General features: G+C 48.5%; 1 protein-coding gene across 1 annotated transcript in view; it reads right to left on the bottom strand.

Annotated features, from left to right (window-relative positions):
* plekha5 (pleckstrin homology domain containing, family A member 5) overlaps window positions 1–10,668 on the bottom strand; it is a 189,158-nt gene extending 178,490 nt beyond the window's left edge. Inside the window, 3 exon segments of the mRNA XM_035425822.1 lie at window positions 9,152–9,209; window positions 10,346–10,422; window positions 10,530–10,668. Coding sequence (XP_035281713.1) covers window positions 9,152–9,209; window positions 10,346–10,422; window positions 10,530–10,621 — 227 coding nt within the window. The 5' untranslated portion in view covers window positions 10,622–10,668.
* Between the last annotated feature and the right edge of the window lie 7,380 nt (window positions 10,669–18,048).

Genomic DNA, 18,048 nt, shown 5'->3' on the forward strand with positions numbered 1-18,048 from the left:
CTCCGCAGCAGACAAATCAATCCTACTTTTCTCCGTCTGCCGATCGATGCGGCCGGCTACCCGCGCCGGCCCAGCGCCGGCCCTGATCGATGGCTCGTTAGGGAAACAGAGGTGCCTCCTGCCCCCCCCCCCCCCCAAACCCCCCCCCCCCGCCCACCACCAGGCACAGGAATCTAAGCCCCCCCCCCCGGCAGGCGGCCCGTTAGTGCCTCGTCCCGTCCCCTCCTTCTGCGTAAGCGCCCAGGCTTTGGGCGCCTGCAGTCCTTGCCAATCTGAGGAGAATGGCTGCAGAATGACTAAAACGGTCTTCAGTTGGGAGGTCTTTAAAAGCGCTGTTTTAGCCGGGACCTCCAGGCGGCCTTGGCGGTCAGCAGGACGTGACTACAGTACGTTCATTACAGCAGATGGGGGCGAGGCTACATTAACCCTGTAATGAGCTGTGCCATCTCCCACCATCGACAGCTCGTCGACCTATACTGATCACCGCCTTTCTCCATGCACAGCAAACTCCACTCGCAGGCAGGGGCTGCTGTCCTGCAGTGCAGCACAGTACGGCACTCTGGCCTACTGACTGACTGACTGACTGACTGACTGACGGGCCTGCTCTGCAAAGCCCATGACACCTGGCAGGAGCCCACAGTTGAAACAGGGTGTGTAATACTGCAGCCTTTAGAGCCCAGCCGGAGGGAGGGAGGAAGAGAGAGAGAGAGGGAAGGAGGAAGAGAGAGAGAGCTGGATCTAGACCCACTCGGGCTCACAGCAGCACCTGCAGCACACAGCGGCTAATTAAGGAGCCGCGTTCACTCACACGCCGGCTTTAAACCAGCGCAAATCAGACTTGGGGATGCGGACGGGACGGGCGCAGGGGGGAGCCAGTCGATTCAGAACCCTCTCTCGCAAAGGACGGGAACAATCATAACGATCCACCGTGTCAAATGCGCACACCCATCAACGGGAAAGACAGAAAGGCTCCAGCCCGTCAGAAAGGCTGCCGGCTCCGTGGGAAACAGCCGCAGAGAGAACCCGCACTCCGGGTTTGGAGAACCCACGCTTTGAAGAACGCGCTCCGTTTTCTGGAGTCTCAGCCTCATAAGCGGCTTTCTGCATGCACCATGGCTGAGAGCGCGCTCGCGTGCGTTTGATTAACGCTTGCCTGGCCCCTAATCGCAGAGCGCTGGCAGACTGACGCGAGCGGGCAGACCTGCATGTGCCGGCTCAGCGAGAGACGGCAAACAGACGCCGAGCGGCTCCACCGGGGGGCCCTGCGCGCGGGAACGCCGCTAAAGGTCACGCTAACGGCCCCATTCCTCATCCGCCCCGCTCACATCACGTCCGTTTGCCCCCAGCCTGCAGCGACTCAACTTCACATGCGCCGTGACATTTGCGGTTACAAAACATTTTTTTTTTTGGGCACCGTAAACAAAATTTATCAGGTTTTTATGGTGTTTTTGTTTACCGTGTTTTTAACGCCAGCCGGTTAATTACTGTCTGTCACCTAGGAAACGGGTAAAATAAATCTACTGGCGCGGTTTGTGCAGCGTAGCGCTGTCATAGCCTCCAGTCACGGGTAGCGTCTCTCTCGCAGAACGGCTAAGTGATCACAGCCATAAATGAGCCCGTCTAATCCACAGAGAAGGGCCGTTCCGGGGGAGATGAGCATCCTTCGCTTCGGAAGCGCACCAGCGGCTCGAGCGTAGAAGATCAGTCAGAATGGCGAAGCGAAGCAGGCGGGTTCCATTAACGCGTGCGCTCTCTGATACTCCCGCAAGTCTGGCCCGCTACAAAGGAGGCAGCCCGAGTAAGAAGCTATTACATTTCGTTTTAAAAAAAGTTTTAATATTTTCCGAACGGCCGGTTGGACTGGCTGGCGAGGTATCCGAAGCTCTCTCTGCAGCTGAGCAGCGAGCTTCACGCGATTTGCAAGGCAGCGAGTTAATTTACAGTTCCGTACCCACAATGCAACAGCCCTCCTCCAGTCAAAGCAACAGAGCCCGCTAAGCGAAGGCCGGCTGCCAGAAAGCTGTCCGGCCGGCTGCAGCGTACAGACCGGTCCAAACTGGCAGGCCCGTCCCGCGCCGTTCGGCCCGCGGACGCCGCTGACCCCGCCCTAACGGCCGCGCCCAACTGTTCGCCGAGGTCTGCAGAAGCTATCCGGCGGAAGGCAGCATCTGCGGACGGCACTGTTTGGACACCGCCGCCGTCTGCGGACAGATCGGCCGCCGGCGTCCGCTGCCAGAGCCGCCCGGGTCCGCGGTGCTGAACGGCGAGAGGTCGTTAAACGCGGCCGTATTCTTAATTAGCGGCGCAGCCTGCCGGTCGCCGAGAGGGGAGAGGGGAGAGCGCCATCCCAGCCTGCTCTGCAGCGGGCCGAGAGGGGAGAGGGCGATCCCAGCCTGCTCTGCAGCGGGCCGATAGCCGAGAGGGGAGAGCGCCATCCCAGCCTGCTCTGCAGCGGGCCGAGAGGGGAGAGGGGAGAGCGCCATCCCAGCCTGCTCTGCAGCGGGCCGATAGCCGAGAGGGGAGAGCGCGATCCCAGCCTGCTCTGCAGCGGGCCGATAGCCGAGAGGGGAGAGCGCCATCCCAGCCTGCTCTGCAGCGGGCCGGTCGCCGAGAGGGGAGAGCGCCATCCCAGCCTGCTCTGCAGCGGGCCGAGAGGGGAGAGCGCGATCCCAGCCTGCTCTGCAGCGGGCCGAGAGGGGAGAGCGCCATCCCAGCCTGCTCTGCGGCGGGCCGATAGCCGAGAGGGGAGAGCGCCATCCCAGCCTGCTCTGCAGCGGGCCGGTCGCCGAGAGGGGAGAGCGCCATCCCAGCCTGCTCTGCAGCGGGCCGGTCGCCGAGAGGGGAGAGCGCCATCCCAGCCTGCTCTGCAGCGGGCCGAGAGGGGAGAGCGCCATCCCAGCCTGCTCTGCAGCGGGCCAAGAGGGGAGCGCGATCCCAGCCTGCTCTGCAGCGGGCCAAGAGGGGAGCGCGATCCCAGCCTGCTCTGCAGCGGGCCAAGAGGGGAGCGCGATCCCAGCCTGCTCTGCAGCGGGCCGGGCGCCGCCGCGCGTACCCCAAACTGCCGCGCGTTTACGCGACGCTCACAGACCCAGAGCACGCACCTTTCACAGGGAGGCAGGCCGGCTGCCAGGCCGCACAGGCCTGAGTAATAACGATGCACTCTGGGAAGGGATTCAAATCCTCCACTACAGCCACCTGGTCTGCAAACACCTCGAAGAGCCACGGGAACCAACTGCTTCCCCCCCCCCGATTTCTCACCCTAAAACGAGCAGCCGACTCACACCCAAGAGTGGAGGTCAGGTGACCAGTCGAGTGCGCTCGCTGGTTAATTAAGCACTGTGCGGTAACCCAATACAGCAGCCCGGCTGCTCTCCAGGACTGGCGCTGAGGACACGGTTCTAGAACCATCTGAGACTTTCGCTACCGCAGTCTTAAACTGGAGCACTGAAAAACAAAGTGCCCCTCCCCTCCATTCACACTTCACTTCACAATCATACTCACTGCTGGTTCACAGCAACGGAACAATAAAGGTAAAAAGGTCCACAACTCATGACGCTCTCTCCAAGGGTGTGGGCCAGTCAAAGGGGGGGTGTGGGGGGGGGGTCACGAAATCCAGCACTTCTCTGCCCGGCCAGAGGAGCACTGAGCCGAAAGAGATTCGATTACCGTTGCCATTGACCTTCACTCATTGCAGCCCACCAGCCGGAAATGAACAGACTCACCCCGCGTACCCTCTTTATCAAGAAAGACCCCCCCCCACCCCCCCCCCACACGCCCCTCGTCCCCGCTTCATCAATGCAGCCTGCGTCAGCACTTATCCTCAGAGGTCTGGGGAAGAGAGCAGCATCGACCTGCATTCGCTCTGCTCTGCGACACGACGCCGTCGCCAGTTAGACCGCTGGGCCATAACCCTGCCTAAATTACAGGTGAGCTACACCTGAGGAAGGCCGCAGACGTTTCCATGGCAAACCAGGCTGGAGAGCAGAATGGAAGATGGCGAATTCAGGCTGTGTGAAACACCACCGCCAGAGACACGGACTCTCTCCAGCACTTCCTGGGAGAAAGAGCGCTTGTTCACATACCGCCATCAACATTTCACACTGGAAGATACACAAGCACTTCACCTCCTGGGCTGTACACTGTCAATCGGAAAATAGCCAGAACAATTCCATTGCTATTTTTTTTGATGTCCCTTCAAAACAAGATTAACAACACAAGGCATCTTCCCCCTCAATTAGTTAACAGCCAACAACCACATGTACTTGGCAAGCAATCTCACTTACTCAGTTACAAACAAGAATGATACACGGGATCACAGAAAGCACCGGAAAAGTTCACTGAGCGTTCTGAGGTGTGCTGCTCTTAATTAGTGTTAGGCTCCATCAGTTTAAATGGAATCGCCCATACAGGGACACCTAAGAACCACACACAAACAGCTAAGGTAGCTCACTGCAAACTGAGCTACTGTCTAATTCAGGTGCAGAAGGATGGTTTGCTCCGAAAACAAGAATTTAAAAGGCCTTTGGAATGACAACTGACAACAATACAGGTATGACTGACACTTCCCAAGTAAAATGGGGTTATTACTTCAATTATTATGTTATTTTAAAAATGCTGAAACATACACAAGACTTCTTGAACCTTGAAGTTTCAAGAACATTTCAACATGACGTACAGTACGCATGCCCACCAACTCACTGTCCAAATCTGTTCATTTTCGGGGGGGGGGGGGGGGCACTGGCATTTATTTTTGCAATTTACAACCAATTTTCAGTTCCAGAGAAATGGGACTTTAATTGAGGGAAGCCCATTACAGATAACCGCTCTATCCTCATTTTACGAGGATCATCAAGGTAATCAGCCACGCTCAGCGCCACAGGAGCAGGAGCAGGAGCAGGCAGCCATCCAGAGATCACAAGTTCAAAGCCGTCACAGTGCAACAAGCACGCCCCCCCCCCCCCGATAAAGCGGGGGCCTCTCTCTCAAACCTGTCACCTGCCAGACACCTTCTGAGGCCTCCGACACTCCGCCCCTTTCGCGCAAACAACAGGTGATTCAGAGCGCCTTAGAACAGCACGCAGCCATGTCTATTTCCTCAACCGTCTGCCAGGGAATCAAAGGGGAGTATTTTGGGAAGGAACCCGTGTGAGGCTGGCTCCGCTCCGCGCCGCGCCGCCGAAACGCCGCTGCTGAATGGCGGCTCGCCGGCTCTGACAGCGGGCTGTCATCGCCGGGCTGAGCGTCAGAAACAATAGACAGGCGCGGCAGCCGATTTCACTGCTGCCACTGCCGCCCGTCCCCCTCCACTCCCCACTCCCACGCTCATGAAACGAGATCTCCAAAATAAAAGCCCCCGGTGTTGAGGACGGAGATTGAGGAAAGAGCTTGTCACCAAGACGACCCCTCGGGTCACTATCTCACCCCACCCCCCATTCCCCGTAAATCTACTCATCCATTCACCCTCACACCCCTCTGCTCCCTCACCCTAACATCATTCACCCTCACACCCCTCTGCTCTCCATCACTCAAACCCCATTCACCCTCACACCCCTCTGCTCTCCATCACTCAAACCCCATTCACCCTCTAGGGTTAAGGATCACGGTGTGTACAGGCCCATGTGCACGCACAAAAACCTTCCCAGGGACCCCTGTGTGAGTTCAGCAGCTGTGTGTAGCAGTGGTCTAAAGGGCAGAAAGTCCCTCTGATTGGACTAAAACACCTGCAGAGAGATTAAAGGCCACTGTGTTTATTAGTTTCCCGCCACCTCTACCATCAGCCTCTATTGTCTACCTCCACATTCCCGCTCGTCTGTCTGTTTGTTTTCCACCCCCCAGCCCCCAGCCCCCAGTCTTCTATTGTGAGACTGAGATGAGGTTGCAGAATCTGGCCTCATCTGAACAAATGACCTTTCCAGCCTTTTCTCATTTGGTTTAAAATACGGGTTGTTTCATTAACTTCCTTACATGGCGTGCGGCCAAGCTGTAAATCACTGACCCCCCACCCGCCCCCCCCCCAAGCCAACCTCTACTGCCCCACAGTAAAGACCCACCATTCAAACGTTTCTATTCAATGCACAGAGGTCCTTTAATTCTGCATAAGTACAATGATAATCCTTTGTAATTGCCATTGCCATTGCCAGTTCATGGACACTCTTTGACTCCTGTGCAATGGCACTTGTCCCAAGCACAGGTGAATGCATTCATTACAATGTAGCAATGGCCAGTCTGAGGTGGGGGTGGGGGTGGGACAGAAATGGAAGCCAAGGGCAGAGACAAAGATCAATTTCTCTAACCCACCATCTCTACACAGTAACACTGGCAGCCTGCTTACCCACAGTGAAGTGGAGCAGGGGGGGAGCGGGTAGAGCTTCATAAACAGTTTATTCTGTGGCATTCCCCAGGCACTCAACAGCTGCCAAACTAAGCCAGAGGAACAGGCAGCGCACTTCAAACACTGACGTTGTGCTACCGGGGAGGGGGGGTGGGGGGGGGGGGTAGGCCTGCCAACCTCACTACCCCTAAAACCCCCTTAAGCCTCTGTGTCAATTACAGTTCACGTCCTCGACGACTCTCTACGTCCCGTCCCCTCACTGCAAGCTTCCGCTTCTGTTCTTTCAAAAAACGGAGAAGAAAAAAAAATGGCTGAAAATTCAAAGTCCCCGCAGGCCTCCCAGGTCTGACGCAACGTCCAGCTCCACAGAGCAGCTCTGGTCTAACGGACGCTGCAGCTGTAATGATTGTATCAAGGCTTTGATTTTTCCCTCCCCCTTTTTTTTTTTTTTTTTTTTTTTTTTTTTTTTTTTTTAACAGACTGGGTTATTTTCCGGGGGAAGGCTGTGCTGCCTCTTCCGGGAGTGCTCTCCACTACTGCCCCGTTCCATCAAGCGCTCGATCATTCAGCGGGCGAGGCGAACCGGGGGGGGGGGGGGGGGGGGGGTAAGGGCTGGTCACAGAGTTAGAATCGGCGGCAGACTCAACCTCTGCTCAGCAAATAGCAGCCTGCCTGTTTAATACGTCGCCCCCGCGTGCGAGAGTAATAAACAAATCCCTATCGCCGCCCATCTCTGGCAGTCTGCCGGCGGCTGTTGATGGAATACGAAGCGTACTGTGACCTGAAGAGAAACAAAAATGAAACAATCTCCCCCCAAAAAAAAATATGTGAAAAAGCAACCCCTATTTGCTTCGGGCTCCCTGGACGTGCCGGACCGCCGTAGCTTCAGAAAGCAGATTCCCCGCAACCGGTCACCTGCGCCAGAACCACGACACCTGTGTCGTTTATACGGTCGGCTTCAGGACTCCACAGCGCTGTGAAGAGGAGGAAGCAGCACGAGGGGGGGGAATCTGAGGCGGCGTTCCGGTTCAGAGCCCCGCGTGGTCACGGAAGAGCCTGCCCTGGCATACAATACCCAGGCCTTATTATGGTCTGCTGAGGAGACGCGGAAGCAGGGGGAGCGACTAGCCGCCACAACCCGCAACGGGCTTGGCTCCCGTTCCGCACCGCTGGGGGTGGGGGTGGGGGTGGGGGGGGGGGGGGGGTGGGGTCACCAGGGAAATGAGCCGTCTCTCCGATGGCCGACATGGCCAATAACATCCAAGTGCGGTCACCCTGACCCCCAGTGCCCCTGACCACCCACACAGCACGGTCCTGTCCTCGTTTCACTCCATCACATTCAGCTCAGAGAGAGGGAGAGAGAGAAAGAGAGAAACCCAGAGGGAGGGGGGTGTGTGGCACAAGGGACATCTCACAACACACACACACACACGCAGACATAAACAATAAGGTCTCGCGGGTACTCAATAAAATCGGACGTTTCAACTAACCACTGCACCACAACAGAAGCCCTTCGGGTAATGTTGGTTTTTAGAATTAATTGCAGCTCCTACAACCCCATTCGCTTGTGAGCCGATGCGTCCGCGGTACAGGCAGAGATCTCCCAGGTAGATACAAAAAGAGGCTGCTGCGCTCTTAAACACGCCAGCAAGCTTTAGCCTGGGCGCTACATCCAAACAAAATGCAATCATGGTCACAAGAAGCACAAACGTTGTATTAAAGACAATGAGCATTTCTGAAGGAGCGCCGCAATGTCACACAGACAGCCGATCCAGAGAACCCAGAAGGCACCAGACTGTGGCTACTCCGTCTCTCCATTGACTAAAAGTCAATGAAAGAAAAAACGAAGTGCACGTCTTATTTCAGCCATTCTTCAAGATGCAAACGGTGTTGATTTTGCTTTCTGCTGCTTTATGGCAAAATGCTACATTAATTTTGGACGCTGAGCTCATCAAAAACTCCCTAAATAGGAACAACCAACAACCAACAGAATTGGCACTGGAATGAAAGTAGCATACTTAAGTTTCCCTCGGTCATCCCATTCGAACAAAAACACACTGAGCAATCAGCTGAGCAATAATTAACTTGTCTGATATCCTGTGCAAATAACAGAGTAAAGGTTCCCAGTTTACAAGCAGTGTGAGCAGACTGCACGAAAAATCAACGTCATTCTCAAGCATTTCCCCCCCATTTCTGCCAGTACAGAGATTACTAGCTAAGGAAGGACGACTAAGTTCAATGGCACAAACTAAAAAGATAAGCATGTTGCTCTTTGTCTTCAATGTATGTCACAAACTGCCGTAGAAAATCCGATTCTACGTCGTTGACGTAGCTATTGCAAGGAACATTTCATCAATAAATTCATTCGGATTTATCAAGCGCAACGGTAGATAAACTTCTATTGCAATTTAATACGTGAAGCCATAAAATATCTCCAGTCTTCGGGAAAAAAAATAGCATGTGCAAACTAGAACTCATAATGGAGGACTAACGACGTTGTGTCCCGAGGGAGACGCGCAAGCCAACGAGTAAAGCCAGTTTAGCCAACCGATGTCTGAGTCACACCAGCACGTCAAACTCCACGTTATTCTGACAGTAATACGACCTGTTCTGAGGGGCGAGCCCTGTCGTTCTGTGTACTTTTAGCGTGACTGGGAACGTGGAATTCCAAAAAATAAATTCCAGAGGAGGAGCAATGCATGAAGGGGGCTGCGGTATGACATCTCCGCTGCTGCCCAAAGCCAGTGTCGAGGGAGAGACGGGGTAAACAAACTGAAAGGGACGGCTTCACAGCGCGGTAGTGTCATTATTCCAACTCACTTTATGAAGCACCGAGCTCCCTCGAACGTGTAGCCTTCCTCCCATCCTGTTGGCAAATCTGTATGGGGGGGGGGGAGAGAAATAAGTAAACAAACGCGCATAAATAAACTGTTACGTGAATCGTAGCAACAGTGGTGTTGGGGCACATACGTGTGTGATATGTTAATGATGTAAGCTGAGAACAAGCGTGCCCACAGCTGCAGAGGCATCGCGTGGCACGCCTGTGTGATCTGCAGTGCCCCCATATGCGAGCTGGGGACTGATCGTTTCCCCAGCTCCGTACAACAGAGTCTCTAGCTAACCAAAAAGCAAGCTAGTTGGCTATTCGCCTCTCAGCATTTCTGCCAAACGGCAGATCACATCACCGTGTTGCCTTGCGATCGTTACCCAATTTCGTAACCATTGCCTCTATATCGTTTTAATTACTATAAGCCATTTGATAACATCGACTTGCGCGCCTGGCGAATATATCGAATTTCCACTTGAATGGATGCTGTAGCTAACGTTACCCATTTTATAATCGCATTTGGCGGTATTGTGCTAAACAAGTGTCTGCAGCCCCTAATAATATCACAACATCTCCATGCAATTCCGATTTCCAATTATCTTGCAATCCATTACGAATGAGTGCAATCCATACACCACATTAGCTTGATAGTTGGCTAACTATAGTTTCTGACGGTGCAGATGCGCACAGTCTGCAAGACGTGAAGATAAAATCAACAATATTTAAGATTAATTCTCTGATCAGCTATCTAGCTGACAGGCTGGTGTTACTTACAAGAAAGCTAGTTAGCTAACGTTAGCTTACAAACACCCGTCTATTCGTCGCTGTTAGCTACAATATCCCAGTGCTTGTCTTGCAGATACCTATATCGATGATTACTGTGTTTTTCTGACACTGGTAAACTTTAAACAGTCTGATAAAACTGTCATAGAATTGAACTTTAAACAACTCACTCGCATATTACTGCGTTCTCACTCTCGAGTTTACCTGTGTGGTGGTACTGCTGGTGCAAAACGGCTGTTGCTGCAGCCACCACTTCAAATTTCAAGCACTCAAACTCAAACAGCGCCGAGAAACAAACAAAAAACGGTTGGTTTCTAAAAGTATTGCTATACTGAGGGCAAGCAGTCATAACAAAATTTTTGTAGTTTCCAAATATACAACTTGTAAGCAGTAAAAACATTTACCTGTAGTTTTTCTATGGCCAGTAATTACGGCCTCGCCAGTGACTGGATGCAACCAGGTTGTGCTCTTCGCTTCTTCACTGTTGGTAAGAAATGGGAGAAGGTAAAGCATATAAATATGTTCAGTTAAATATTTGAACCGAAACAAAGAAAAAGCACCCCAGCCTAGTATCCAGACGATATTTACTTGATAAAGAAGACGCGTCCGTCCCGGGTTACCCCATAACTCCAAGAAGACGGGAGGCAAGAGAGCCACTCCGGGTTCAGATCCGCCGCCATGTCTGGCAATCTACCGAGATTGAAGTGCGCGTCTCCGCTCAAATCGCGCGTACACGGAAACCCTGGCAACGGGGATTGAGAGCGAGCGGAGCGTGCCGAACCTCTGGGGGGCGGGAGCGTGCTTGCGAAATTTTGGATTTTCCTGTAGTTACAGCACGGTGAGCAAATGGGAATAGGGACATCCGGTGTGTCTTCATTCATAATAAGTATTAGAGAGATTGCGAGAAGAACCCTGTAATGCTTGCAATTGAGCAAATATATAACAAGAGCTTTAAGGGTCTGTATCCACTCTGAGATAAAAAAATTGTTATCTTTGTCCTCGCCACTTAATGTGGCGAGTTTTTACGTAAACACAGATATATTTGACAGTTTTTCTTTGATTAGATTTATATTAACTGTCGCATTGGTCATCCCCTAGCAGCCTACCAAACGTTTCCTGTCCGAATTATGCAACGAGGTCCAAGGCAACACGTTTTGTTTATTTGTTTGTATGTCTTTCTTTCTTTGTGCAGGGGTGTAGCACAAAATTCTGGGCCCTATACATACTGTAAGCAGTCTCTGTGGGCCCCCTCTCTCTCTTGATCCATGTCTCTCACGCATCATTCCAGGCTTTTCGAGGGCCCTTCCCCCATTCGGGCCCTGGGTAGTCAGTCCCACTTTTCCCCCACTACGACGCCCCTGTCTTTGTGTGCTATATTTTATGTATTTTACTCATTCCCATAATGCAAAATGTTTTAGAAAAGATGATAAAAATTCATGTATACATGCATATATTTTTATTTATCACCTCTAAACCACCACAGAGAAAAAAGATGACCACTGTGCCATCCTATTAAACTTCTTTCTCTTTTATTCTTCCTCTGGTCAAGATAATAATTATACTGTACAATGACAATTGTTGTGTTACAAGAAAGCAATTGTATGACAATGAACACACTGGAATACCATAAAACAAGAACAACAACAACAAATCAAACTGAAGTCTGGAGATCAAACTTCTTTTGGGAAATTGTGGTCAGTGTTGATGTGTAAAACTTTAACACATCAAAACTTTAAAGGTTAATACAGTAGCTGAGAGAAGCAATATTATTATTGCATATTTGCATATTTTGTGTCATGGACTTTGATACAATAGATTTTTTTTACCCTCTGATATTTATTGTTAGTAATTTCATTCATGCCATGTTTGCAGATTCAACCTTTATGACAACATGAAATTGTCTGGAAATGTTAAATAATACATTCTTACAAAGATGCAAAAATATTCAAATATTCATCCTTTGTAGGTGTAGGCATCTACAAGTCATGTAGATGTTAATTCTAATTTGTGTAACTTGTGCCATTTTCTGTTTTTCTTTTTAAAAAATCGTATACACTGTATAGATTAAATATTAATATGTCATAAAATTGGAGCTCATTACCAGAATGAAAAATTGTATTCCATTAAGGATTTATCCACAATTCCTTCAGACGTCTTAAGCAAACACTGTGAAATACTTTTATCTGTAGATCAAAACTAAGATTTATGCATGGGTGATGTGTCACATAATATAGTCGATACATAATAATAGGCTGTAATATTTAAATTGCAGGTCTACTGTGAAATTGATGATGTCAGAGTCAGCCGTGGTGTCAGATTTCCGCAGAAGCATTGCATCACTGCCGAGGAACAACTCTTTACCCATAATTCTCAAGTGCACACCCTGTACAATTTACCGCGGACTTGATGTGCCACGTCACAGCTACCACAACAAGTAAATGGACACGAATGGCCCATTACAATAAATGAATGGTACTGCATGACCATGAATGTGACTGTTAGAAAATATGTTTATGGCAGTGGTTCACAACCCTGTTCCTGCAGAGCTTCCTGTATATATATATATATATATATATATATATATATATATTTATTTCAACCCTATTTGGCACTCCTGATTCTACTATTTAGCAGTTTAATGAGATCTCAAGCTGTTGGATGAAGTATGTATTGTTAGGGTCAGAGTTAAATCCTGCAGGACAGTACATGGTTGGGAACCACTGGTTTATGCAATATAACAGATATAAGTGTGCAATCCAGCAGAGAGAGTAACAGAGTTATATTTAATTACTGTTCAGTATTTTTCAAACCCAGTTTGATTGAACTCCCTATTTCTGTATGAACAGTGATGGCAATGAGATTCTCCATTCACAATAAACCATACTGAGAGATCTTATTAAGCACTTAAGATGGCTGTTTTACATCTGACCAAAAATAAGGTGATATCAGACATTTTCTTTATGCATACTGCTCAAAAATATAATGCGATTTATTTAATCAGACTTTCCTTTTTTATTATTTTTTCCATATTAAATGTTCATTTTGAATTGATTTTAATTACTGATCTCAGTTTGACATCATATGGCAAATGCTAAATACTGAGTATGAAAACCTGAGGTTATTCTGAAGTGTTGCGTAGTTGCCAGACCTGTTTTCCTGAGAAAATTCCTATTTGAGTGCTGCAATTGAATTTGGGGCTTGAACATAGTTTGTTCCATCAATCCTAAATGGATTTATATCTTGGTATGTCAGTGATGCAGCTTTAGGCATTCAAAACCAAAGCGTGTGATGACTTAAATGGGACAATGGGGGGCAATGTGAAGGACACAGTTGATCATAATGAGGAGTGGCATTATTTTTTATTTATTTTCTTAACCCAGTGAAAAGTGTCTAAGACATGGCATGCATGTAAATTCTGTGTTTGTGAGGCATGGCTGGTTCTGCCCTCCCAATGCACACACACACGCGCACACACACACACACACACACACACCCCTCTCTCAAGAAATCCACCAAATCAATAATGGGCTCAGTATGGGGGGCTTTAGCAGATTAGCCTGTGTGTCAGTGGGGACCGTTAAAAGCCCCTTTTCCTGCTTTGGGACAGTAAGGCAGCCATTAAATAAAGGGCGTGTTTTCCACGGTCCATATTTCAGAGAGAAGCGCGAGCAGATTCAGTGTTTTCAATAAAAGGTCTTTTTTTATGCACTTTTATCGATCAACCATAATGTGATCTGTCCGGTAGGAGACTTCAGGGAAATAGGAACTTTAAACCGCAGATCATTTTTGAAGAAAGTCTTTTTTTTTAAATCTCTGGTTTGTTCAATAGTTATTTTATTTAAAAATATATTCAGCTTGTGCAATATAAATGTTTCTGTGTTTTTAAAATCTTGTTATGACAGTAAGGCCCATGTAGTTTTATTTCACGAAAATTAATGACTTTCTCAAGTGCCAATCAATGCTGATGAGTATTTCTGCTTTAGGAAAATATCAAAATGGTTGGAGGTGCTTTGAAAGAGCAGCAAGTCACACACGTACTGATTATTGATGAGGGCCCCACAGAGCTTTGCTCTTGATCTGCTGTTTGAACTGTAGACACGGCTCCTTCTGATGTCATCAGCAGGCAGAGAGAGAGAGGGAGTGTAAGAGGACAGAGAGAGAGTGAACGAGAGGGAGAGAGACAGAGAGAGAGAGGGAGAGCGCCTCAAGTTTCTACTGGGGGGACAAATCCACCTGTTGTTCCTACGTCACTCCTCCTGTCCAGCGCGTAATGAGAGAGGCTGACCTCATTTCGATGCCAGGGCTCGCTGCATGGCTGTGCCAACTGCGCCATGGCATCGTGTTTCCCCCGACAGAGCTGTCAACATGCCAGTCTGGGCTCTGTCAAGGGCTCCGAGCTGGTACATTAAAGCGAGTATTAACTTCACTGGGTGTGCATTTAAAACAAGAAGAAATAAAAAAAATCTTGTCACCTACAATGCATGTTACTTTTCAAGCGCAGGCAGTAAAAGCCGAACTGAAAAGTGGGAGTGAGTAGTCGTGCTGGGGAAATGAGGCATCCTGAGACAGAATGTGGAATTGCCACCTGCTGTCAATCAGAGGACACACAGTATGTATAGTGACATGTATAGTGTCAATCAAAAGACTTTCCACAGCAACACTCTATGGCTAACTCCACAGCAAACAGCCCATTCGATCCTCCCCTTTTAAACCTATAGACTCCTTTTGTCCACCGTCGATCTGGCTCTTCTATCCATACTCCATGTCACATGGGCTAGGGGTCTGCTTCCCCTAGCAGGCCTGTGCAATCAGAACTAACAAAGATGAGTCAGCCAACGCGGCGGGTATTGTGCCTGCTCTGTCGAGGGCTTTGTGTTGTGCAGTGTCATAGACTCTCTCTCTGATCTGCCGCAGTTCTGACTGTGGCAGCGCACTCCAGGTGAGCTCACTTTAAACTGAGTGATGATTCTGTTATTGCCTACATGCCTTTATTAATATTATAATGTAAAAATAATATTCATGTCAATTTACTATTTCTAAAGTGACATTATAATACCCAGCCAGAGAGCCACTCAAAAAAAAAAAAAGACAGGATGAGCTGATTAAGCTCAGCCAATAAAGCGTCTCGGATGGTGACGGATGGCTGCTACAGCTAGGCTAAACAACACATTGCGTTGTGGCATACAGTCATAGTTAAAGCGCACACACATTTTGAAGGCCTTCCTGACAAAATATTTCACTTACAGAGAGTGTCCCCACAAGGAGCACGTCAGGCCTGTGTGTGTCGGGCAGACGTGATGTGACTGAAGATCGCCCCAGCCCTGCACAGTACTGACAGACACCATTATCCAAGATGGCTCACATAGGCCACCTTTGACATGCTCTTCACCAATATTGCCGGATATTTTCTGACATAATTCAGGTTACAGGTCGCTGTAAGTGCAGTACTTAGCTCGAGGGCACAATGCCAGGTCCTTCACGTTAGCCACAGTGATGCCCCGTATGGTGCCCAGCAACGCCACAATATTCCTGGCATTCCCAGCTGCTGGAACATTCCACGAGGCCCGTGACGCCGGTTTGAAGGTCAAGCGATTGGAGGGGTAGACAGGGGCCCCCTGACTGAACCTGACGCAGGCGACGAGGAGAGGCTGTGCTGGGCGGGAAGCTCCAGAGCGGCGCAGGTAAGAGCAGGGGGGAAACGCTGTGCTCCTGGGCGGGGGGAGAGTGCAAGCGCAGTGAAGTGCACAGCTCATTTTCGGCTTGACCTCTTCATCGGCCCGCCATCGATCAGGACTGAGGGGGAAAAAACACCACTGCGCAGAAAAGCTGGGACGGGAATCGCGATAAATCTGAACTGGGACAGTTCCATGTGCTCGTGCTCTGGTCCTTTCCCCTTCGACTTTTAAATCACTCAAGATGATTGTCTGCCTTTTCACACTGACCAAAACTGTTGAGAAAAAATATTCAACACTTTTATACTGCACTCACTACGAAGCAAAAGCATACAATGCATCAAGACCGTGTTCACAACACATTATGGTAAATTAATTATGCATTATGAATGTGAAATGGTCCATAATGAGCAAATGAAATGCACATTTTTCTATGTATGTCCGTCAACCAGCCAGTGAATCAAAAGATTCAGGTCATTTTTTGGCTTAATGTCTAGTGAGTTTGATTCATAATGCATAACGCCTGTGTGGGTGGTTCTGAAGGCAGTCATAAGTCATGCCACCTTAAAATACATCATGCATCCATCCATTATCTATACCCGCTTATCCTGGGCAGGGTCGCACGAGGTGCTGGAGCCTATCCCAGTGTGCATTGGGAGAGAGGCAGGAATAAAATACATCATAAATATATTAATTTATAACAAATGCAGTAAATGCAATTTCATATGCAGGGAATATCACAGAAATGTGCACCAGCTGCTGGATGCTCATTCGGTTAAAGCACTATGTTGTGGTGCGTGAATGAGCCAAATAGCCTTGGACCAAATCCGGACCATGGCAGTGCTTACCACGGCCAGTAGCTCCATAGGGCAACGTGCAATAGGCAATTGTGTCCAACTTTTCTGTTTAAGTTTCTGCGGAAGGTCTGTAATCCTGTGAGGTGTTAGAAAAGACCATATGCTCAACATTTAAATATAAACAGTGTCAATACTGATTGCAATGGATAAATTATAACTTGTATTGTTATTCATAATGTTTAAATAACAAGCAAGCATATGCCCAGGACCATGCAGTTTCAGAGTTACTTCACATTTATAATGTATGTTTACATGGTAGTTACACATTTTACTGTAGCTATGCCAGAGTTAAAATCACACACCCACAGTTACTTGAATGGTTGCACCTATGAAGGCCTTTTAAGGGGTGGCATCTTGCCAAGAGAAAAAGTCAAAGCACAGTCTTAAATGTTTTATAAGAAACATCGTTTAAAATGTGATCACTCCTTGGTCATGATTTCAAAGATTATACAACGGGTTGACAAAGGCATTTTATTTGGAGGCAAATATAAGTCTCTGGAATGACTTCTGGAGTCATTATTACACTCCTATTGCAGCCACCCATTTATTGTCTGCTCTTTGAAACTGAATTTGATTGCGTATATTGTGTACATATAAATATATATATGTGTGTGTGTGTGTGTGTGTGTAGCACAAACAAATCAAGTAATGCTTGCACTCTCAGTCCAAGTGGCCATTAATCAAGGAAAGGAGTGTCATCAATAGTCAGACAATCGGTTGCTCAATAGCATAAACAGCGTAGGCAATTTGGCTTATCCTGCAGTTAAGAGAGGGCTGGTGCACTGTACTGCATCGATGTGCGATGGAGGCGCCCGACTGGTTTGCGGTGATTTACAGAAAAACAAATCCTAAATAATGGTGTTGAATGAGTCTGTCTGCTGGGGATTTACACCGGACCACACCCCTGCTGCCAGCTGTAGGTGCACAGCACAGACAAGGTGTCTCATTCCTGTGGTCAGGGTGGCTACAGTCTGTGGTCTGTCATGTTTTTGTGTGTCTCTGCATTGAAAGAGTCGTGTCTCCAATTTTAACAAAATTGAAAACAAGGTTCTTTCAATATAGAGACACAAAAGAAACATCATAAACCACACTGAAGGCTCCAATTTTGTTCAAATTGGAAACTAGAATATGCTTTTTTAAACATAATGTTACGTACTGTCACAATACTAGAGCTGGAGATTTAGAAAACTGTCAGAACTCGTTCTCAAAAATTGTCAAACACTGGAGGTGGGCACAAATATACATAAAGACATACAGTATGCATGTTTATCCTCCTCAGACCTGGCAGAAAAATGTTTTTGATATAATGTAGTTGTCTTGGATGACAAAAATGTTGTCACAGTGAAAATATTTTCAAAAATAGTATTTATTTTATTTTTACTGAATGTCCCTTGTAGGGTAGGTTTCAGCATAGTAGAATATATGGTTCTCGAGATCCAGAGCTTCATGTCACCTACAGGGGACAGAAATGAAATTCCGGGTCTTAAGAGGTCACATGACATCGTATTTCTTACTTTTTAATCACACATTGGCTCACAGGATCAACAATGAATGTGGGATAATGTGTTCATTATCCAG

Source organism: Anguilla anguilla, chromosome 7 (genome assembly GCF_013347855.1).
Source record: "Anguilla anguilla isolate fAngAng1 chromosome 7, fAngAng1.pri, whole genome shotgun sequence".
NCBI classification, from domain to species: Eukaryota; Metazoa; Chordata; class Actinopteri; order Anguilliformes; family Anguillidae; genus Anguilla; species Anguilla anguilla.